The sequence below is a fragment of the Lutjanus erythropterus genome, chromosome 2 (assembly GCF_056507025.1).
Source record: "Lutjanus erythropterus isolate fLutEry1 chromosome 2, fLutEry1.hap2, whole genome shotgun sequence".
Taxonomy (NCBI): domain Eukaryota; kingdom Metazoa; phylum Chordata; class Actinopteri; order Lutjaniformes; family Lutjanidae; genus Lutjanus; species Lutjanus erythropterus.
Genome location: NC_139318.1, coordinates 22,100,244 through 22,124,090, shown reverse-complemented (window position 1 = coordinate 22,124,090; position 23,847 = coordinate 22,100,244). Strand labels below are relative to the sequence as shown.

The 23,847-nt window shown below is 39.7% G+C and overlaps 2 protein-coding genes across 4 annotated transcripts in view; one reads left to right on the top strand and one right to left on the bottom strand.

Annotated features, from left to right (window-relative positions):
* The window catches only part of itpr1a (inositol 1,4,5-trisphosphate receptor, type 1a), a 110,648-nt gene extending 97,264 nt beyond the window's left edge, over nucleotides 1–13,384 (bottom strand). For 2 of the 3 annotated variants that reach the window (XM_084732676.1, XM_084732684.1), the window contains exons 1-3: nucleotides 12,924–13,384; nucleotides 10,322–10,435; nucleotides 6,475–6,545 (exon numbers count right to left, since the gene is read on the bottom strand). In XM_084732676.1, the coding sequence (XP_084588802.1) occupies nucleotides 6,475–6,545; nucleotides 10,322–10,413 (163 nt within the window). In that variant the 5' untranslated portion in view covers nucleotides 10,414–10,435; nucleotides 12,924–13,384. The remainder of the gene's footprint in view (nucleotides 1–6,474; nucleotides 6,546–10,321; nucleotides 10,436–12,923) is intronic. The other variant, XM_084732693.1, reaches the window with a different exon arrangement.
* Nucleotides 13,385–13,491: 107 nt separating this feature from the next.
* On the top strand, nucleotides 13,492–23,029 carry sumf1 (sulfatase modifying factor 1). Its single transcript, XM_084732723.1, has 9 exons — nucleotides 13,492–13,869; nucleotides 16,135–16,308; nucleotides 16,476–16,550; nucleotides 17,750–17,832; nucleotides 18,387–18,509; nucleotides 18,626–18,740; nucleotides 20,496–20,609; nucleotides 20,694–20,753; nucleotides 22,731–23,029. Exons 1-9 carry the CDS (start codon nucleotides 13,609–13,611, stop codon nucleotides 22,830–22,832), a joined length of 1,107 nt encoding a protein of 368 aa, XP_084588849.1. The 5' UTR covers nucleotides 13,492–13,608; the 3' UTR covers nucleotides 22,833–23,029.
* The last annotated feature ends 818 nt before the right edge of the window (nucleotides 23,030–23,847 follow it).

Below are 23,847 nucleotides of genomic sequence, written 5' to 3'. Positions count from 1 at the left end.
TCAGACAACTGAGTGATGAAAATAAATCACAAATAATACAAAAGAGGATTTTTTTTTTTTTTTTAATACAAAGCAGTGTTGCAGTGCTTTTCTTTGCCTTGGATGTGCTGACTGCTGCTCAGTACTCTACTGAACTCAGTGCACTCTGAGCGTGCGTAGGTGTGTGTGTGTGTGTGTGTGTGTGTGTGTGTGTGTGAGATGGTATTTCAAATACTGTTCAACGCAAAACTACAGTGTCCTGATGTCTCAGCGTATGCATGCAGACTACAGGAGTGAGAGTGTGATGGAGGCTGCGTTTGTTTACATTAGAAGGAAATGTTGAGCATACCTCAGCGGTGACAGTATAAGGCCTCGCATGTGGACTTGACCACTCTGGCCTCGCGCCCTTATAGCGTCCGCTAACAGGGATTATCTCTGCACAACTGTGTCCCCCTCAAACAGCAGAGGAGCCTCGCAAAATGAGAAAGAACAGAGGAGAGTTTGCTCTGCCAGAGGACACCCGGAGGACTCAAATTAGAAGTTTAAAAAGAAAAAAAGACAAATATGTAAGCACACTGAGGCAGACTGTGTTTGTGGATGTTAAAAAAAGCACAACATGCTCCTTGTTTGGTTTAAATAATGTTTCACACTTCTTGAGGGTTGTCTATGCAAAGCTCAAGTTAGTGAAACAAAATTCTTCATCTGGCTTCAGTGATGGCTAACAAAACTCATTTACATGAACTATTCTATTAATAAAACACTTGAGAGATTATCGATAGGACGAATTAATGAAAACAAATACCAAAACAATAATAATGACCCACAAACAAATTATTATAAATATATAACTGTAGAATTTGTTTTAGATGCATCATGAAAAACTGAGAAGATTTAATATCCTCAGACTTCAGGAGTAGATTTTCTCACATGACCTCACAGCACCTCACTTGCATTGGGCGTTGTGTAATGTGCAATGCATATATAGTATATAAACATCTGAGAAATGATCCAGTATTAAATCCTATCGATTCATAAGGGACTAAGCAGGGTTTTAGTATGCACAATGTAACGCACAAAGGAAACAGAGGCGCTGTTCGCAGCTAGAACAAAATTAAGACAAACTGTAAAAAAGCATTGAGGCAGCCTCAGAAAGATAAATATGATTCTCCTTATGAAGCTTAATTGGATGGGGGTGTTTTAATGTTGCAGTTTGACTGATGCCGTATGTATATAACATCTTTATAGCAGATATTTTGACTTGTCATAATGGACCCTCATAAATTTTAGAATTTACACCCATGTTTTTCCTACAGTCACATGTCAAAATATCATCTATGAGGGCCTATTGTATGATTACTTCCTGTTAGGGTAAAATAGTAGTATGTTGTTACTTATTAACCAACTGCAGCAGTCAGTATGGTATTGGGAAACCCATCTGGTCTGTCATGGCAGGAAAAGTGCAAGTGGCAGTAGTAACATGGATAATGGCTTTGTTTTATTCAACTGTACCAGTGAGCCAGCATGTACAACAGCCAAGTAACTGACACGGCTAAATAGAATTGTCAGTTTTATTAATAATAAACCGTGTTTGATGAGTCATAATGCCTGCTTTAAAAAGATCTACGGACTTCTGAACTCCTCTGCAGTCAATCGAACAAAATGTCCTCTGCTAATATTTGTCACGTTAATTTCCAAGGTGTCTCTTTGCAAGAACTCCGTTTAGTTAGGTAAATACATTCTTATAAAAACATGGAGGCTGTTTTACATCCCAAAAGGTGACATTTTAAAGGGCACTCAAACAATTTGGAGTTGCACTTATTTGAAGTTGGGGAATTAGAGACTTTTTTTAAAGAATTAAGACAAAAGAAGCAGAAAAGTTTAGCATATACATTTAGTTTCCTGAATGGGTTATACATTTCCCATAATGCAATGCATTTTCATTAGACCTTCCCTGTCTGTTAAAGGACATGTAATTCCAGTTTCCACACTCCACTTTCTCGTTGCAGGTTTTCTGTTATTAATTTTGTAATCTCCAAGTCGGGGCTGAGATAACCCTGACGGATCATTTTGTCAATCTTGGTAAAGCTCCTGACAGACCTGACTTGACCAGACCTTATGTGTAAAATCAAAGAATTTCTCTTTAATGTCAAGATATTATCGGGCAACACGGTTGCTGTCATTCAAAACTGTCAACCTTATTAAAGTAGTTTTACAGATAAGCTTAACTGTGACCTATTTTATTCCAGAGGCATCTCACAGTGACATGAAGGCCCCTTCTGGTCACGACCAGCTGACACGGTGAAGGAGTCCAACGCCACTTTCACACTGCTTGTAGCTTATAATGCAAGTGTGTGTAGAGATTCATACACAGTTACAAACAAATCTCTTAAACTTGCATGTTTAGTCACAATTTAATTTCATGTGTGCCCCCCTGTTTTGCACAGATGTTGAATAAAATGCAAATTTAAAAAAGGACATCATCACATACCACATATCTACAATGTTGTAGCCTGGCATCAGCAGAGTAATTCACAAATTTCAGAGCAAATGAAGACATGAGCTTGTTAGATTTGTTTGGTTCCCAGGTAGGTTCACAATATCTTGCAAGAATTCTAAATTTGACAAGGGCGTTTACTGTCCTGCAGTGGGTCATATTTAGAACAGGAGTTTTCCTTTGAGGGCACTGTGGACCTTGTGATGAGTTTTTTTATAGGTGAGTCGAGGGAAAAACGAGTGTGGGAGGATAGAAGATTAAATGAGGCAAAGTGATTAGTGAAAGCCTTCCTGTATAAGTGAGCCAATAGGCTGCTCCCTCACTACAACCACATGTTCGCTGCCGAAAATAGTACAAATGATGAGAATTACAATCCACAAATAGTTTGGCTACTGCAGAATTTAAATCCTGTCAAAACTACACTGTCTCACTCCAGTCCCATACAGTAATACCAGAGGTACCAAATTTGATGACTTTAAACTCGACTTGAACAAAATCAATAAAGACGTGCACCAACGACACCAATGACTTCTCTTGGACTCAAACCTTTTGACTTGAAACACACTTGATACTTTTCCCTAAGTCCAAAGATTTTAAAATGTATTATTTAGAGAGTGTGTCATGAATCAATTAATTTCCCTTCATTTTCTGAATCAGCTAAAGCAGGGTTTCCCAAAGCGGCGACCGTCAGTGGCCTCGAAGGGGTGCGAGAGAGGAAAATGTTTCTGAGCCTATGCATGTGTCATTCAACTGGCAGATCATGTGTAACTTTATTGCTATTTAATTCAAATTGTTCCGATATCTTTTTTAGCATCTGAATACGCTGCTTTCACCATGGTAACAGCTACAGTGCTGCTTAAAAGTATGTGAACCCCTTGAGCAGTTATGAGTTTTCTGCTGTTTTAATATAATTTTCTTATTTTATCATCACCAAATTTTATATATGACGTGGCAGGTTTATGTCTATCAAATGAATGTAGAGGGTATTGTGTGATTAGCCAAAAACTACATGAAACATGGAATTAGTGCAGAAGTAAGATTCCAGCTCCATTCATTCACTGTAAGACAAATCATTTACAAATCGAGGGCATTCAACATGACCGCAACTCTGCCTAGAAGTGGATGCCCATCAAAACTATCACCAAGAAGCACCAGAAAAATAATAAATCGGGTAAAGGCCAAGCCACACATCACCTCTAGAGAGTTGCAGACCTCTCTGACAGCATCTGGAATAGATGTACATGCATCTACAATCAGACGAAAATTGAACAGACATATTCAAGGGAGGATTGCTAAAAGGAAGCCTCTGCTCTATAAAAAGAACAAAGCTGCCCACTTCGGCTTTGCCAGAGAGCACTTGGACAAACCAGAGGGCTTCTGGAGGTCCAATCTCTGGACAGATGAGTCCAAAATAGAATGATTTGGTCACAATCAAAGTCGCCATGTTTGGAGAAAAGCCAACACGATGTACCAAGAAAAGAACCTCTTCCCAGCAGTGAAGCCTGGTGGTGGAAATGTGAAGGTCTGGGGCAGCTTTTCTGCCTCCAGACCTGGATGACTTCATATTATCCAGGGAACCATTAATTCTCGGGCCTACCAACAAATTCTTGATCAGAATCTCAAAAATGAGTGAGTCGGGGCGCCCCGTAGCTCAGTTGGTGGGGTGTGCGCCACATGTACTGAGGCTGTTGGTCCTCTGCAGCGGCCGCTGCTTGGACTCTCTGCCCCCTTTCCTGTCATGTCTTCAGCTATCCTATGATTAAAGGCAAAAAGCCCAAAAAATAATCTTAAACAAAAAAATTAAAAATTTAAAAATGAGTGAGTCAAAAATTACAGATTGAGACACAGCTTCCGACCTTATATGACATTTTAAGTTTCACAAAAAATGGTAATTTGAAATCTGTTGTTAAAATGGCACTACATTTGGCGAAGACTGCGTTATGACTTGCTTAGGACTTAGGACTTGTCAATCTTGACTTCGGACTCTGGATTTGCTTGTATTGTCTTAGGACTTGAGAGCAAACACTTGAGACTCGTGACTTGCAAAACAATAAGCTTCACACATCCTGTAGAGCCCAGCTAATAAAGGCTTCCACAATACAACCACAATGAACTGTAAATACTGTAGATGTTTGACCCTGGATGACTGCTGATCATGGTTTGGTGGGATACCAACAGATGTTTATGCCACTTATCCCTACATCTGTGGAATAAACAGTCGTTGGAACACACACTGAAGCAAAGACAGAGAGCGTGAGACTCGTCTTTCAAGTTACTGCAGGCGTGGAGGTATCAGTCTGCAGGCTGTGTTTATCGTAGTGACAGCGATTGTCCCCAGGGGGAGATAACCTGTCCTGGGACACCAGAGACCCACCGAGGAGATGAGCTGTCTGGGCACTGCTCGCATCAAAGGTTTCTGCTTTCTAAATACAGTACAATCTTCTTTATACTCCAGAGACAGCAGATAACATACTAAATGCCAAGTGTGAGCATGTGCATGTGGAATGCTCACTCTCTAAAATCAAGTTGCTTAATACTGCAAAGGTCAACAGACTTGATGGATATAATGTACAACCATAAAAAAGCTGCAAAGCAAGCATGTAAAAAGGAAGAAAAAACAAAACAAAAACGCATCTTGGTCATCAATAATATCCTCCTCTATTAGACATAATCAGAGGTGGCAAAAGAACAAACATCTTCACTCAGGTAGAAGTACAGATACTTGTGTGAAGTACAGGCACTGAAAAGTAAAAAGGTAAACAGAAGCCCTCTGAAGGACATTTCTATCGACTGCTTCTGTGCAAAACTAAATGAACCTCACCTTTTCTTCACAGTTGAGTTTTCCTCCTGTCTGTTTCATCTTTTAAGTCTTTTTTTCATCTTGTCATGTCATTCTTCTTTTTGTCTTTTATGTTGTTTTTCATCTTGTTTTTTTTGTCTTGTTACATCTTTTAGGTCTATTTTGCATCTTCTTACGTTTTTTTCGTTGTTTTGCATCTTTCCTGTTATGTTTACATTTTTTGCCGTCTTTTGCCGTATTTTACATTCTTCTTGTTACATCTTTCTTGTCTTGTTGCATCGTTTTTGTTTTGTTTTGTTACATCTGTTGTGTGTGATGTGCACTGATCATCTTTTCTATGTGTTATTGTCTCATCTGTATTCACTGCAATCAGTCTTGATAGTGTGCAATAATGCAATATAAAAATTCCCCTCAAATATTCAAAACTAAAGTAACAAGCTGATTTTGAAAATATATCTAGTAAAAAATGTCTTAAAATGTGGGGAGCAAAAGTAAAACATTGCTCGAAAAATAAATACATGAGGTACAGATACCTCAAAAATCTACTCAAGTACAGTAACAAAGTATTACTATGTTAAATCTCACCTCTGGACATAATTTACCAGCAGTCCAATAATGTTGCATTTCTTAATCAAATATTTCTCCAGCATCGACCAAGTAAAAGCACTGTTTTCACATGCTGTACAAGAACCTGCAAGATAAACTACACAAGCTTTCAATGCACTCATGTTTTCTGTACAGTGTCAGCCCAGACCTCTCCCCAGAGATCTAAACCTCCAGCCTGAGAACCGAGGGTCATGAGTTCTACTTCCTGTATGAGAGCTAATAATAGCGGGTTCACCCAAAGAGGCAACTCAAAGCCTTCTGTTTGAAAAGCAGCTTTTTTTTAAGCATGTTGTTTTCCAGCAAATCAACATCACAGCTGATTCTCTCCAGCTGCTCCCACCTCCTCAGAGCACACACAGCCACGAACACATGCAGAAAAAAAACACACCACGCCACATTAACATCGTCAAAGGCAGCCATGTTTGAAGTCCAGTGGGCAGAGATATTGTGGCTGTCACCAAAGAAACACAGCATAACACATTCAGCAGCGTCTCTCTGGCAGAGCCCACAGTATAAACAGTCAGACAGCAGTTAGTATGATGATGATGTCAGGCCTCCTCAGGAGGGGAGCTGAGGGAAGTCGAGTCTCTCTTACCTCTGAACTTTTTCGGAGGGTTGTTGAGGTCCCCCGCGTCAGGCTGGACAACACAGCGGTCATCCACCAAGCTGTGGATACAGACACATAATGACATTGTTAATATGATGCATGTGTATTCAGCATTTTTTTGAATATTCTTGCAGGCACATAATGTATATTTCAGGTTCAAGTGACTTTATTTGGACCCACAGGTATATTCAGTTTACAGCAAAAGACATCTATCTATCTTGACACATTTTACAAACATCACAGACAAAGACACACATGATAAATGTAGTCAAAGGCTCCAAGGACATAAATAATTGAGAAATAAAAATAACCCCCTAAAATAAATAGAAATATGAGATAAAATATTGGCTGAGGACTGAATAAAATGTGTGATGGTACAGTCAGCAGCCAAGTTTTCATAATAAAGAAGGGCCAGACATTATGACATATTTGATATTTTATCTTAAGCTGAAACAATTAGTAGATTATTTGATCAATAACAGCTGCAACAATTTTGAATTTCTTCAGCAGAAATGCCAAAGTTTCAGTGGTTTTATCAAATGTGAAAATTTGATGGTTTTATTGGTCTTCTATGACAGTAAACTGAATATCTTTGGATTTTGGTTGGTCAGACAAAAACTACAGATTTAAAGATGTCACTATTTAGAAATAAAAATAATTGCCCAAATGTATTAATTTATTGACTAATAATTTGATGTGGTGAAGAACAAAGAACAACAATAAACATACTTCAAATTGCCCATCAAAAATAAGTTACAATTATGCAAAACAAATTACAAAGTGGTAACCTTAAAGAGAAAATTCACCACTTTTTATGTGGATGTCTAGTCAGTGTTGATAGTAAATTTATTCAATTAAAGCAAAACAGTCCTCAGTGTGTGTCATATTGACCAAGAAAGCTCAGTTCTCCTTCTTGTGGAGATGTGCAGCAGTGCCAACCTGTAGCAGAAGGGTTTCTTCAAGCAAAGTTGTTAGGCCCGATGCTAAGTATCTTTTGACATGGGCCAGCAGCCAAGTGTCTTTTTGACAGGGGCCCGGCATGGACATGGCAACAGACTGATGGCAGCATTAAGGTAAGGCCCTACAGTTTCTGTGATAACATAATCATGGCCAGAATCACGTAATTTAGAATTTAAAAATGCCATAGCACAGATTTCATAGGGCTCCACAATAAGTCTGTGATAAACCTGATTTGAAAACATTACTATGTAATGTACGGCTTTAAATAGATCATTTATTCAATTCTTTTTTTTTAAAACCACTACAGCTCCAGCTACCCAGAGACAGAAACTAGAAAAGCTGAAATGGCCTGTAATTCCTCCTTAACACCAAACCACTGTGACTGTGACTGTCACTGTGATGCAGGAAGAACATGAACAAAAATGGTGAATTTTCCCTTTAACATTTGAAAAGCTGGAAATAGCTTGGCATACACAACAAATTAGCAACTAATCTGCCAACATTTTAATTAAAAATCAGTGTCAATCATTTCTGTGAATGTATTGGGTTTCTGAGCTGCTGTGTGCCACTGGATCGCTGCAGTTCCTGTGGGACTGTGTGTAAACTGGTGTGGGTGTGTGTTAAACATAGTCATGACCAAAACAAAGCATTCCCAACAAAAGCCATTGCATGTACAAAACTCCATCCTAGTGTTTCCCCACTGCACACAATAATGAAATAACTGTGGATTAGATGACCTGCGGCCAGGCTGGAATTTCTGGTGACAAATTTAGCTTTTACTAGTTTAGAATAACACTTGTCTGGATACAGGCCAAATCCCACATCCATTTCAGGCCTTTTCCCGGGGAATGTCTACAGTTGTCCAAACAGACCTGTCTACCCCTGCAGTCAGCTCACCTCAAGGAACAAGGCGGCAGACTTAGATAAAAAAAGTCAGAAATATCTGGGAGTGTTGAGGAGAAATTATCCAGAGTGTGTGCAGTCATTTCCATGTGTGAACGACTGACATAATAATGCCTGTGAGAGTAGTCAGTCATTAACATGAGTTTAATAGTTACACCTGCGAACAAACAGGGCAGAGCAGCATTTTTAACATTTTTAACCTATAATCTGCATGCAGACCTCTCCCTTTCTCCAGCTACCAAACAGGAGCTGGGAATGCTGCTCAGCTGGAGAAGTTTTCTCTCTTCTCTGGATGGTTTCTTTCTCTGAGCGCAGATGATCTGGAGAAAGCTGCTGCTGAGTTGGTGGTTGTGCGTGGACAAGATGGCACCCAGCCAAAACTGTCATGACAGTTTAGTCAAATATGTACGCTTGTATGTGCGTGTGTGTGTGTGTGTATGTGGGAAGTTCTGGAACTCGAGAAAGGCCACAATGTCTCGATAATGACTCATTCTTTGCTGTAGGTCATTCCATTTTTCATGAGTGGAGGGGGGGTCCCGGACACTGAGCTGATACCGACAGCTTTACTGATGCCAGACACAATGTGCTACACCTTCTTGTGATTGTCATGTGGTGTCTGCCACCAAAACATCAATACAACCGCTCTCTTACAGCCGTGTGATATTTTAGAGAGATATTTTATAGATACCTCAAGAGTTATGATCTCAGTGTCTGTGGCAAAATTCACAAAAAAATGCTGTATTAAGTTACTGCTAATGCAAATTGAACATTTCCTATTGCTTGAGTTTCTCGTTAAAGGCATTTAAGTGGTGAAACAGAGGTCAACTTTTAGTTTCAAGCATTTTTTGACAGCAGATCAGTGTGAAATATTGCTGGGAGTAATGGAACAAGCAGAAACAGCCACAGTTAGCTGTTGTATGAAGAGCTGCTGGCAGCTGCACACTTCCAACCTCTCCTTCTACACCTTCTTCTCTCTCCAACTGTTTTGACTGTGCGCTGCTGATTACAGTCTCATGCCATGTGCAGTGTAAAGTCAGATCACAGAATGATGGAAAAAGGCCATTTATTACCCAAGAATAAAAAAGACAACATTTTTGTTTTGCTTTCCCTAGAATTCTGTGACCTGCATTTACTGATTTGAACCATCACTTCTCAGTGATCTGCCTCCTTGGTCGAAATCTGAGAGCATGTTGTAATTAAGTATCTAGCTATCATTATGGGTTTCCCTTTTTTAGGGGTCTGTTCACACACAGTCTTCAATTTTAAAATTCACCCCCCACAGTGTATACTTTTCTGGCCCTTGGACAATTGCACAAGGTCATTGTGCAAACCTCACAGACAGAGTACATGATCCGTATGCATCGTACTACTACAAATGCAGAAGTGTTCATACTTGGGACATGAGGCATAACAGAGAAAAACAACATAATATCACTGCAACTGTGTGGGTGAATGAGTGGCTTATAAACAGAGTTTCACCATTAGCTTTAAGTATTGTGCACAGCACCGCCTCATTGTTTCTCTGCCCTCCACACCCACTCCTGCCACACTCTCACAAACACACACACTTTATCATTAACTGTGCATTTGCCGCCCCTATGTTTCCTTTTCTCCCAGCACTATCAGTGGCGGTGGGGTCAGTTGCGGCCAAAGCACCACTTCAAAAGGCTTCCCACTGTTCCCACAGCCTTGGTCTGTCTGTGGAAACTGAAAAATTACATCCATTTATCTCTCCACTTCAACAAATTCTGTCACTGACCGTGTGTGACACATGCAAATAAAGACGGAATCAGAGGGACATGTTCTTTCTGATGGCACCAAAAGTGTTTCTTGCCAAGTCAAACTTTCTAAAAATGGTTAACAGTTGCCACTACAAGTGTTCCTGCCTTCCAAATACTGCTCAGTTTGCAGGAGAACAGAGTGTGAAGTGGGCCCACACACACATAATGTTCAGACAGCGAGATGGACATACCCCAGGGTGCTGATGAAACCATTGGTTGATCCCTCTGCATACAGGGAGCAGATGTCCCCAATGTGAAGGAAGCTGGACATCTTATCCGACATGTTGGACACACTCGGGGAACACCTGCAGTCAAAATCAGTAAAAAGCCTATAAATCACATTAAAAAGTCGCACTGCGGTCCTAATATCAGATGTTATATAAAAAGCAGCAGGAGCATCTTTACTTTGAATTGAACTTTTATTCCCATAACTACTGTTATTTTATCTGTGACTTTCAGTTTGCATCTGTAAATATGATCATGTCAATACCATACACACACACACACACACACACACACACACACACACACACATACACATATATATATAATTTATTTATTTATCAAATCATCCCTGGTTACCCAGTATTATTCCACAGACCTTGTTGTGAACAGTTTCATGTAGGAACTATTTTCTCCCTACTAAACTACACCTGCCAACAGTATCACCAGTGTTGTAGTACTTCAGCCCGATCAAGACTTTTGAAGGCCTTGGTCTTATCTCAGAATCTACCACATTTTTACTATGTCTTGTCTCTGTCTCAGACAAAGAGGGTTCAGGATTTCATTTCACGACCAGTCAAGACCACACCTGCGGGGATATCACTTAATTGCCTGTGCAATGTCTGATTTTTTTGTTAACATCATTACTGTGAATAGGTGTAAATCCTACTGCTTCAGATGCACCGATAAATTGACTCTTTTCTAACTTGAGTCACCCCTACCTGCTCCCCTTCAGTTTGTACAAGAAGAAAGTGAGGGAGGAGATGTCAGTCAAGTCTTGCCTTGTCTTGTCTTGACCTTGACCTGGCCTCAAGCACACAAGTCTTACTGCATGTTCCAACACCCATACTACTATTTAGTATACTAGAAAAAGATTTAGTATGTCACAATACATAGTATATTAACCACGGTAAGCCACTGATACCAGGATGTCCTACAGCATCCAGTTCTATTTTGCAGTATAAAAGCCAGCATGCTTTTCTACTTACTACAATCCTATTTGATGGGTGTATGAGCAGGAGGGTGAAAGTTCAACGTGCCATGTTATGAGGAAGTACTATGTCCCACCTGTAACCATACTGCATGCAACAGTATGTGCTTTGTAAGGGCAGCTGCAGTAAATATTAAATCAAAAAGAAAAAGAATACCATTTGGAATGCAGGGTTAGACTTGTCTTGGCCTCGGTACACTTCGGTCTTGTTCAGGACATGGCCTCAGTTTTAGTGGTCTTGACTTCAACACTGTGAATCACTGTGCTAGCTGGCTCAGAAGTGCTAACAATACAGCTCTGCCATGGAGGAAGCCATTAGTGTTTACATCCCACACGGTCACCAGCATGAGCCTCCCGTCCGTGAGTAGATGCACCCTTTGCAGTGATATGGTTGGTGGGTGTAGTTCGGTGGAGAGAAAATTGTTCCTGTATGAAACTGCTCACAACAAGGTCTGTGGATTATCATGAGTAACCAGGTCATGAAGAGAGACACTGCTGTTCTATTTTTCAAATGTATTTTTTGGCACTCTGATCACTACAAGCCAAGTGCCATCTTCCTACGCTACGTCCTTGTAAAGTGTTTTGTAGCATAGCATTTGCCGAATTTATGTGAAAGTTAAAGATAGTCAAGCAACTTAGCAACAGCTGATTAGGTTAACTGAGAATAATGTTAGAATTAGGAGATGAGAAGACATGCATAGATTCAACTGTCTGCAGATAGATAGGTTGATTTGTGGTAGGTGGTTTCAATTTAATTTGAAACTAGTGAAATTTGTGTAGGAAGCATTAAGCAGAATTAAAATTAAACAATCCGTGTTTCTATCTTGATGGATAAACAGCAATACAAGTGAGAGAAAAAAATATGTACTTTTGATTTTGGTCCGAAATGTCCCTTTAAAGGACGGTGTTGCCGGAGAGCTCGAGACTCTGGCTGCAAGGATTTGCATAGCTGCAGGAAAATTCTCTGTTTGATATTACTGTAACCTGTTTGTGTGTTATTTGTGGCTCTGGGCAGGACAGTTAATGATTAGGAGCTGCAGCTACCAGGAAGGTTTATGCACCTGCAACAGGTCATCGCTGCTGGAGCTCACATACAGTATGTGGACGCTGCAAGTCCACTTCACTCAGATCATCTGCCTGGTTTTAAAAACACTGCCTCTCTTTGGGAGTCGATAAATCATAACCAATAAACCACCAACGGTGGATTTAACTGTCTGCTGTCTGTTGAAATCTGAAAAATAAAGGCATACATTATGATTTTTGTCAGGAAAAGTGCGCGCCCCCCTTTCAGGCCTGTGTATCTGACCACTAAAACACATGAAACTTGAGTAAACGCGTTCACTGAAAGGCTGTCATTTTAATCGGCATCCGCAATCACTTTGTGTCACAGCAGCCTGTGATTACACTCGCTGTCTTTGTTGTTTTTTTGGTCACTGGAGCCCATCACAAGCACTGGTCATGAGCTGGAAGCATTTTGTTAACCATTTAAGGAGAGGAAAGCTAAATCTTTTCTCCCCCGGCTGTTGTTAGAGATAGGAAGAGAGGATGGTGAAGTGAACAAGTTGTGCGCTCAACTTTACCTCGGTTTAGTGGTGAAAAGCTCGGGTGTTCAGCTTCCTCCGGCCGGCTAAGACAACATGACTGCGGTTCTCCTCTTCTCCGCCGGGGCCGAGGGTGAGAAGCAGCCGTCAGCGACTGTAATAATCCAGTTTCTGTGTTTTTGACAGCTCTATCACCTCTCTGCGCCTGACTGTCGGTGCTCCGGGGCTGTGCTCACTGAAGCAGGCAGCACACTGGCTGGCTGAGCTGCCTGCTGGCTCTCTGCCACTTCTTCTTCTCCTCCAGCGGCCGTAGTGTTGATAGCTGGGAAATGATGTCCATGTGGGTCCATCCCATCACCAAGGGAAATACAAACAGTATCACCGCTCCAAGCGTGGAGCCTTGATTTTTTTTATGATGCAGATGAAAAAAAAAAGTCACACAGCACCACATTTATGGTTTTGATTAAATATTTACTTAAATTTTATTTTCAATTAAGTGAATTTATTTACATTAAAACAACTTGCATCTGCTTTATTTACAAGCCAGAATCATTATTTGCAATTTAATAATATTTTTTAAATAGAAATAAACTACAAATATTCGCTTCAGGCATGAAAGAGTTACATTTTATTTCATTGCAGCGCAGCTGACTGACCACGTGACTTTGCGGAAGTGAAAAGCGAAACAACATGAGCAGCAGGTCTTGAGCCGTGTTTTGTAATAATGGTGCGCACTTTTGCCTTGTTTTTCCTCCTTGGTTGTGCGAGCCAAGTGTTGTGTACTGAGGGTTCATGCGGGGCTCAGTCAGAACCCGCAGCCCCGCAGGGAGCATCGAGCTGCGGCTGTGAGAGCCTGAAGAGAGCCGCTGCCGTGGAGCCTGTGGAGGACAGGACTGTTTCTGCAGAAGCAGCGGACAAATACTCAAGAGGCGCCAATGAGAGGCCCACTGAGGCTCATGGAGATGAAAAGAAGCTGCAAAGTCAGGTACTCTGTCACATTTTGTCTTTATTTGACAATCCAAAGTAGAGAGGACATGAGACATGGGAACAAGAAAAGATGCAACAAAGCTCTGTAATGAGACTTTTGATCAGTGAACAACCAGGGAATCCTGAAAGCTTATCATCATATTTACTTACATAATTTTAGCTTAATCTAAAAGATAACGTACAGAGGTTGAGAATGACACACGTATAGACGACTTTAGATGAAGTAAACGTACATTTTTAGTCAAACTTAATAAAAAGGATGATCTGAAAAGTTCTGATCCTGAAAAGTTGATATAATATTGATATATTGCCTGGCCCTTATGTTTTCTAACTCACACTAAAATATAAGCTACAGAGGTTGAGAAGGACACCTGTTCAGACTACATAAGAAACTTTATATGCAGTTCTTAGACACAATTAAAAAAAAGATAATCTGACATCCTGAAGAGTTGATATTTCTGAAATAAGGGGCTCTCGGTGCATTCAAGTTTTAAGTTCAGTCTGTAGTATCTAATTGCCCTGATGAAGTGCCCTTAATGGTAACCCTCTCAGCAAACAGCAATCTTTCAATTTTCAGCTCTTCATAAAACAGCCCGACCAGTGCTGGATTTTTTGGGCCAATGCTCATGCCAATATTAGAGAGTAAATGAAAAATTAGATATCAACATATTGGCAGATATTCTTCGTTAGGGATGTCACAATTTCAAATTTCATGTTTTGATTGAAAAATCAAATTAAATAATGACCTTAAAATTGAAAGTTAAATCAAATCACACATTTGGAGACTTTTGACATCCCTATTCTTTATAGGATACAGAATATAGAATATTAGTGCGTTCATGTGCTCCTCGGAGGTCATTATTTCAACTTCAGTGTGTTCATGTGCTTTTATGTTGTAAAGTGGAAACAACATGGATACTAATTAGAATAGAAAGTACTAAGGGTAAATTAGGGGACTTGTTAACTGGGTTAATGCTAATAAATAACATTTATAATTAGTCCAGGTACAGCAACTAATGGTTACAACTTCATACTAAAATTACAAATTACATGTGACCAAAAAGTGATGTGCAGTATGTGAATTCATGAAAAGTTATCAACCAAACATTTACTGTCATCCACTATGTTTTTGCATATATTACATCAACAGACAACAACTCGGCGACTCATGTAACAACATTTTGTCTGACTTTCCAAGTTGTTGTTCCAACCTGAGGAGGCATTCACATGAATTTTCCCACCCATAGTTGGGTAATGATGCCACATGAATGCACTATATATAAACACATTTTTGCAATGACCCCTCAAAGGTGGTTATCAAACATTTATGACAAAGACATGTAATATGTAATGATGTGTAATGTATAAACACAAATAGAACAACAGTATAGACACATATATTAAACCTGAATTAAGGAAAAGGATCAAATATACATAAAATGCTGCCTAAGGAGCTAAAAGTAAAAGTAGTCTGTATAATAGGTACATATTGGACATCATATATGGTGATACAGATATAGACTGATACAGCTGTGATAGGCCAATACTATTGGTCGACTGATGTATTGTTCAGGCTTTACTTCTTAACCAAGTACCAAGAAAGGAATTTAATGTACTGATGAGCCTACATTTCCTGCATAGCTCTCTGAGAGAGAAACTGCATGTTTGTGGTAGTGAGGTTGATGGTAGTTGACTTGTTTGACTTGCTCCATTTTTTTTTTGGTTTGTTATTATTTAGACATTACACTCAACTTGTTCTGAGAGAGGATAATTAGATTGTTATTTTTGGCTCTGGTTAGAGACATCATAAGTGAAGCAGTCCGACCGTCTCAGGATCAAAGGAGTTCCCTGCTTCCTGGAAAAGCTCAGGCAATAATAGATGACAGGCCGTGCACATTACACAGCTGATTTATTGTAGGTGACAACTGATTGCACAATGCAGGACATTGTGAAGGAAAAATGACATTTCAGCCATGTGCATTAGAGCTGATCATTAATGCTCCATTTGAATAGCAAAAATATGTAAATTTGTACTCCCTTTATATGTGTTTGCTGTTGATATAATTATAAAACTGTGTTGTTGTATTGTGCACCCTTATGGTCTGATAATCTATCTTTGCACTCAGAATAGATCAAGTCTCCAGCCTTTTAAGTACTCTTAATCCTTTTAATTCTGTAACCGTCTTCAATTTAAGAGATTCATTGGACCGCTTGTCTGCTTGTAAAGAAGAAAAAAAGAAAAAAGTTTATATTTTGTGTACAGATGGTGCTGATTTCTGGAGGAGAGTTCTTGATGGGAACAGATGACCCCGGCATCCCAGCAGATGGCGAGGGCCCTCAGAGACTGGTGCATGTGGACTCCTTCTACATGGACATCCAGGAAGTCACAAACCAACAGTTCCAGAGCTTCGTGAATGCCACAGGATACATTACCGAGGTATATGGATAAATCACTGTATCTGGAGATTAAATCATAAGCTGATTTTTTGAATTAATTAAAAAGGAATTGAATGAATCAAACCAGTTAGAACCCAGTACAAAAGCAGATCTTTGTTATTTCCAGCATCTCCTTTGCTCATAATGTTTTTATTCTCATGATTTCAGGCAGAAAAATTTGGAGACTCATTTGTATTTGAGGGAATTTTGAGCGAGAGTGTCAAAAACCATATCACTCAAGCAGTAAGTACATTCAGCTGTTGTGTAGTTGGTGTTTTCTGGTGCTAAACCTGTATGAAGCATTATTAATGCCATGATCATTACTCTCTGCTTGATGGAGCCCTGTGGAAAAATTTCACCTTGATACTTTTTCCTCTTCTATTTCTATGTCTCCGTCCACTTGATATAAATGGTAAATGCTGAGAGATATATGTTAATATGTTACATTTCATTTTCAAACAATAATTTGAACGTACCAGTTGTAGTTACATTATATATTTCAATAACCTACTGCAAGAATTGTTGGCTATATGCTCCAACCATACCAATAAGAATAGAGAGAAACTCACTTCACTCATTTTAGTGTAGCAGAATTAGATTGTCAAGCGCACAAACATATATACATAGACGCTGTATTAGTCTTTGGGTTGTACATCAACGTTGCCGCCATTTTGAAAAAGGGGAAAGACAGACCTGTAAACAAATACAAGTAAACAAGTGAGCTGCAGTTATTAATCCACAGTCAAGTCTTTCCCTGTCGACACTGATGTATCACAACGGGCTGAAGCAGCTGATGCAGTGTCTTCGTACAATATGTCTATGGTCAAGCAGACACTGACCAGCTAGTCCTGCTGACTGTGATCTCTGCTGACTTCACCAGAAGAAAACTCAGCTCTCATACCAAAAACTTAAATTTGCTCTTGCAGTAATAATTTATGTAACAGAAGATCACTTGTCGTCCTTGTATCAATACAATATTGGCATGCAAAATATTGCAGCTCTATGCTGATTTTTTTTCTCCCTATGTATGTGTGAACTAAACCTTTACTATAAAACTATAAACTATAAAACTTTCAAAGTACCAGCCTCAAGGCTTGCATATTTCTGTCTTTAGATGGCATGTAGACATGTACGTCCTGCTGTTATTTAACAGCCCTGTGAATGTTCACAGATTGGTTGTAAGAGCTCTGAGCACAGCAGGCCTCTCATAGAAAGAAACCAGGCAGCAGAGAATTTACTGCTTCACCTCAGCTGTCATGTGCAGCCTGATCATGTGGCTGAGAAGTTGCTGTGGGACGATTAGAACGGCAAACTGAGAAACCATTATTAAAGACAATTCTAGATGAACCCACAAGTGTGTATAGGAGAGACAGTTTAACCTATGTATGTATGACAGGAGCAGAATATCGGTCAGTAACTGCTGTTACCATCACTGTTATCAGGTTGCTGCTGCCCCCTGGTGGCTGCCCGTCAAAGGGGCCGACTGGAGGCATCCTGATGGTCCAGACTCCAACATCACAAACAGGTAGAAAGAAACTCTACAAATACTTGAAAAAAACAGTAAAATGTTTTTGATCAGTCTTTAGATATTAAAGGCAAATTTCACATTTGTTTCAAATTTTAAAGTCTTAAAACTATCATGTACTGTCATGTTCATGTTTACCTTTAACAGTTTTTATTTGCTGGAACTGTTCAATCCTTTCAACACGGCTGTTAACACGATTCCAGTGTGAGTGAAGAGGGACAAAATCCACAGTTCAGTGTAAAAGTACATTCTGAAGGTCATCTGACACTAATGTGAGGCTTCAGCAGTCTGAGGGAGACACCCTAAAGTTAGGGTGTTTTTAGAACCAAATTTTTGCTTTTTCTTATTGCCCGTGTGCAGGAAAACAAAGAGTGAAATTGTCACTAAAAAAGTGTACCTTAAGACAAGAGTTATTTGATTAGTCTAATTCTGACTGTTTGAGCCTCTTGTTAGTGTCACTGGAGTTTCAAATGCATTTATGCACAGAAGAAGGACTGTGGAGGTTGTCCCCTATCACTTACACTGGAATCACAGTACGAAACCTGTTTTTGTAGGCTGGACCATCCTGTTCTTCATGTGTCCTGGGCAGATGCTGTCTCCTATTGCTCCTGGGCCAACAAGAGACTTCCTACAGAGGCAGAATGGGAGTACGCCTGCAGGGGTGGCCTTAAAGACAGGTATGATATCTACTCATTATGTGATAATAAAATTTGCATATGTGCTTATGTGTGTGCTGTGACCTTCACGCAGTACTTCCCATGTATATATCCTGATATACTGCCCCTGCATGTAGGCTTTACCCCTGGGGAAACAAGTTGAACCCGAAAGGACTCCACTATGCCAACCTATGGCAGGGGGATTTCCCCATCCACAACTCTGGAGAGGATGGATACGTCAAAACTTCACCGGTAAGACAGGAGAAGGAAAAATGAAGAGATGTCATAGTTGTGGTTGTGTTAATGGTGCATCATATTTCAAGCTGTGCCCATGAGCCATTGCCACAGATTTATATTTGAGCCACTGCCTATAGAATCTACAGGAAATGAAAGGTGCCTGAGATAAGAGCTCATTTCAGAAGTTTAATAAAGTCACACCAGCAGCTCGCAGCTTCCAGAGATCAAATGAATAACCATTAGATAATATTAATCCAATCTCTTTCTCCGCAGGGGCAGCTTTAAAGCCCCAATTTAGAGGTATCAATCATCAGTGGATGCACTCAAAGTCTTAAAGGTATGAGTAGCTGTAGGAGAGTGCAGCTGTCTGATCCCATGAGCTGTCATTTAAGTTTGGCATGTTGAGCAACAGAAAAAGATAATGGAGAACTACCTGTAAATCTAAGCTGAACACTAAGACTGGGTTGCACCAACAAAGATTAATTAATTAATTCATTTAATCTAGGATTAGTTCTAATCAGAGTTCATCAAAACCAGGATTAAAATGAGAAAATCCAGATTTAAAATTAAGAAGAGATCTTTTGCGCAATTTAAAAAACTATAAAACACTGTATGGCTTAGTAGCCAGCTAACAATGTAGTGTTTTGTAGTTAAAGGGATAGTTCACCCAAAAATGAAAATTCAGTCATTATCTTCTCACCCTCATGCTGAGTGAAGGTCGGGTTTAGATTTTTAGTCCACAAAACACTGCTGCAGTTTCACAGGAGAACAGCACTGCAGAATCTCCCATACAGTGTTAATGAATGGTGACCAGTTTTCAAATGTAAAAAAAACAACCCCCCCAAAAAACCATAAGATTCCTCCATACTGCTCATCTGGTGTGATCCAAGTCTCACACATGCCAGGTTGACTGAGATTTCATTTACATCATGTTTGTAGCCTAAACCGTCACTGCAGAACCTTATCTTGGAGCCACGTTCATGTGCGTGTGCAAACCGTCCAAACTGGCTGTTTGAGGTGAGACAGTGTGTGCGCACAAGTGAATGGCATTTTGAGGTGAACTATCCTGAGATGAATTGGCGACTTGTCCAGGGTGAACCCCACCTCTCGCCCAATGTCAGCTGGGATAGGCTCCAGCAGCCCGCGACCCTTCAAGGATAAGCGGTTACAGACAATGAATGAATGAATGAGAAAAAAAGGACAGCAGCATAGCAAAGAATAAAGAGACTACCTGACATCAGCTGGCAGAATGGATCAACTGAAGTGAAAGAAAGAAAAGACGTGTCATAAAACTCAGTTCAGTTGAGTCTGTCCCTTAAGTTTGATTATTTTTGCTCAATTTTGTTAAAAGGGGCAGCCATTTTAAAAGTTAACCCTCCTCAAATGAAAGTTTAAAGTTAATGCTGAGTTTAAGGTTTTGGTGCAACAGAATTAAATTTAATCTTTGTTTACAGTTAAAACTTCAAACAGTGGTTTAAAGTGATTTTTAATTTTAAGTCAGATTGGTGCAACATAATTTGAAGTTAAACCATGATCTAACTGGATTTTAAAATTAAATCTTTGAGTGATCTGTATTTGTGAGTCGGTTCTTGGAAAGTCCCCTCAGAGTCACACACTCAGTCTGACAGTTATACACACACAGTCATACATGCAGCTATAAGCCTTTCATATTCTGCTTTCAGAGGAAACAAGTATAACTAACAGTTGGTCCTAATGAAGTTCTCAATCAGAACTGCATTAATGTGGTATTATTCTCCCCATACGCTGCAGGTGATGTCCTTTCCCGCTAATGCGTTTGGTCTGTATGACATGGTGGGGAACGCATGGGAATGGACGTCAGACTGGTGGACTGTGCATCACACCACAGAAGAGCAACAGAACCCAGTAAGATCACATTAACTCAAGCTTTTGGGGTCTCCAGGTTTATTTTTTAACTCTGATGTCTGTTCATTTCTCTCTCTCTCTCAGACGGGTCCTCCATCAGGTCAAGACAAGGTGAAGAAGGGCGGGTCATACATGTGCCACAAGGTAAAGTAGAAAACCATTTCGACACTTAAAAACAAAATTGTTTTTTCTGGCAGTGCAAACCTGTTTTACAGAAAGTATTGAATCTAGGCTTCAACAGCTTTTACATCAGCATTTCTAAAGGGAGTAGTTATTCTCCACCTGTTTGACTACAAAGGGAAAATAAAGCCTCTCTCATTTTTTTTTCTTCCTGGTATTTGAGGAACAATGTTGGGAGAAATCACGGGTTAACAAAGGCTACTAAGAAAAAGTAGTCCAAACTACTTTGCAAAAATTGAAAATGTACATGTGATACAAAATTATACCAAAATATGACAGAAAAAAGCCACATGCCAGCAAGAAATGCCGCTCGGTTGAGTTTATTGCAAAAAATCCTGAGACCTAAACCTGTCCTGAACAAAACAAAAATCCTATCTTGGCATTTCAAGGACAAAATCGCAAGGAACGTTATGTTTTTGTCATAAACAAATATAGATATTGTATTATCTGACAACAGTTAAAACAATTAAGAATAAATGTGTACCTTTTTAGACTGTGTGAGCAGTGCTTGAAAAAAAAAGGGCCTTTTGTCTTACTCATCAGTTTTATAATGTATGACTTGTACAAGCTTAACAGGCAAAACAGTTTAACTTGCCCTTTTTAAGACAGTATTAACAGCTTGAACACTGACCTGAACAACGGGCCTGTCTTTTTACCTGTCAGAGTAATTGACAATAACAAGTGACCACACTGCCTACGAGTCCTACACTGTAAGTTGATCAGCTGTTTATGACTCTGTCAGTTGTCTGTTGATGTAAAACTAAGCCTGGCATCCTGAAAACAAAAGCCCACTGCTCTGAAAATACACAATCTGGATTTTGAGTTCAGTCTCTGCCTCCCTTCTGCCTGCCAGACTCCAGTAACATGTTGCTCAGTTTAACCATTATAAACATCTACCCCTTCTAAAAGATTATTCATGATTTCTTATGACTTATGAACAGACACTAACTCATTTTGCAAACACTTGGCATTCATCTGAACTCTAATTAACATGAAATGGGCAAACTAAAACAGTTACTCCAGCCCAGAATAGAAATTTCATGAGCGGACACCACGGCTGTCATGTTGTTGTCATAGAAATGAGTACTTCAATTTAGCAAGTTTCCTTAATCTCTGATAGCATATCAAGGTCATTTTATGATAAATTACAGTAAATATATTTCAGATTTTCTTAAAAGGGGACTGTGCAGGTCAAAGGAGGTTCAAACACAGTAGAGAATCAACGGTAAAGTAAAAATTAGAAACTATTCCTTTCCTTTAATGGCCCAGTATCACTTAACTACAGATAATTGCAAAATAAGGAGTTTAACTACTTAAATCATACAACTATGAATGTAGTTGAATTACCACTAAGCTACTGCTAAATGTACTTAAACTACCAATTTAATTACATGTAATTCACTAACCCCAAACACTTGTAACTTTGTGTCCTCATGCGTGCACAGTCGCCTGGACATTTGTTCAGCGGCTCTGCTTGTTCTGCTTTCAAGCCACTTTAAAAGTGTGAACACCTCATTATCTTCATGGAGGCGACAAGAGAACTCATACTGGCGCATATGGTGCATTTACTTTATCTGCAGCACTATTTGAGCCGCCCACTGGTGACCGTTCTGGTTTTTCTTGCCACTAGCATTGGTTGCTATGGGAATGTGACTAATTGCATGCAAAAAAAAAACAAAAACGTCCAAAGTACAGAGGTCTGTTTGTTTGATATGAATAAACCATGTGAGGGTGGAGAGGACAACAGTCGGACATGTTTGATGAATGTGCACAAACAGAGATAGAGGATGGGCAAAAAAGCAAACAGATGTAGAAATAAAAAGGTCTTTGTGTGATTTGTCTCTGTAGTTTGCGTTTTTTTCAGTATACTGTAAAAAAAAATCGCTTTGCATTGCTGGGAAGGGTATAATTTATAATTTTTGGTTCTTTCCCCTCCTCCAGTCTTACTGTTACAGATACAGATGTGCAGCTCGCAGCCAGAACACTCCGGACAGCTCAGCCTCTAATCTTGGCTTTCGCTGTGTCTCTCGGGAGCGACGGTGACCTGACCTGCTCGTCTTAAACACACGGAGGGTCCCTTCTTCCAACTGTCCTCTAACCCCAGTGTTGGTTCTAGAGTAAACCAATGAAAGGAGTTTGATAGAGGCTTTGTGCATCTAAAGGTCACATTAAGGAAAAGGACAGAAGGATTCAGACAGTTTGAAGTTGAGAATATTTCATCTTCCAGCAGATTTTCTCAGAGATGTAAAATTTTTTAACTGTTTATATATTTTTTAGACTTTTTTCATAAGAAATGTTTCTGCTTCCTGCTGGTTGAGGTCACTTTTCAGTGGCAAAGATGAGTGTGGTCTAATCTCTCTCTAGGTAGGCTGGCAAAATGACTGGATCGAATGTTCAGAAGTCAAAAAACAGTATAATCCGATACGATCCATTAGCCTAAACTATCATGTAAATGTTTAGTTAAACTTTGAGTGTCATGCTGTGAAGAGAGACGCGTCTGAGTAACTGAGTGACAGAGATGAGCAGCATGTGTCGCGTTAACGTTGGCTGGAACGTGAGTGAGACCTGTCAGCAGCGCTGTCATCATGTCAGCCCCGAGCAGTGGTTTTAAGCTCAAGGAAGAAAAAAAGCAAAACAGATGAGTGCAATTTATGTAAATTTCATTTTGAATGTTTGAATGGTGCTGATCAGTCAAAAATTCTGCTTCAAGTTTTGTGTGTGAACAGGCTTAAATAAATTTTAAAAAAAGCAGCAGTTTTGCATAACTGAGTCATGTTGTGGGCTGTGTGTGTCTTCCTGTAGGGGAGTAGGATGTTTGTTTCACAGTTTGATGTTTTTAGATGGCAAGGTTTAGGAAAGTGCACGCATACTAATGTATTATTAACAGCTTAGTCGTGTAAGAGGGGGAAAAAAAAGCTTATTGGATTGGTATCATTCTCTGCAGATCCTTCAGGTTGCGGCAGTAGTATCAATACTGGATGTGAAAGAGTGCTCTTGAATCATCCTTACACACAGTTTGTCATTATCAGCAAACAGCTGGCTGAAATATGAACAGAAA

Coding starts and splice junctions, on each gene's coding strand:
- sumf1 (XM_084732723.1), top strand. CDS start 13,609: ATGGTGCGCACTTTTGCCTTGTTTTTCCTCCTTGGTTGTGCGAGCCAA. Junction 16,551..17,749: donor AAAACCATATCACTCAAGCA/GTAAGTACATTC, acceptor CACTGTTATCAG/GTTGCTGCTGCCCCCTGGTG. Junction 17,833..18,386: donor GACTCCAACATCACAAACAG/GTAGAAAGAAAC, acceptor CTGTTTTTGTAG/GCTGGACCATCCTGTTCTTC.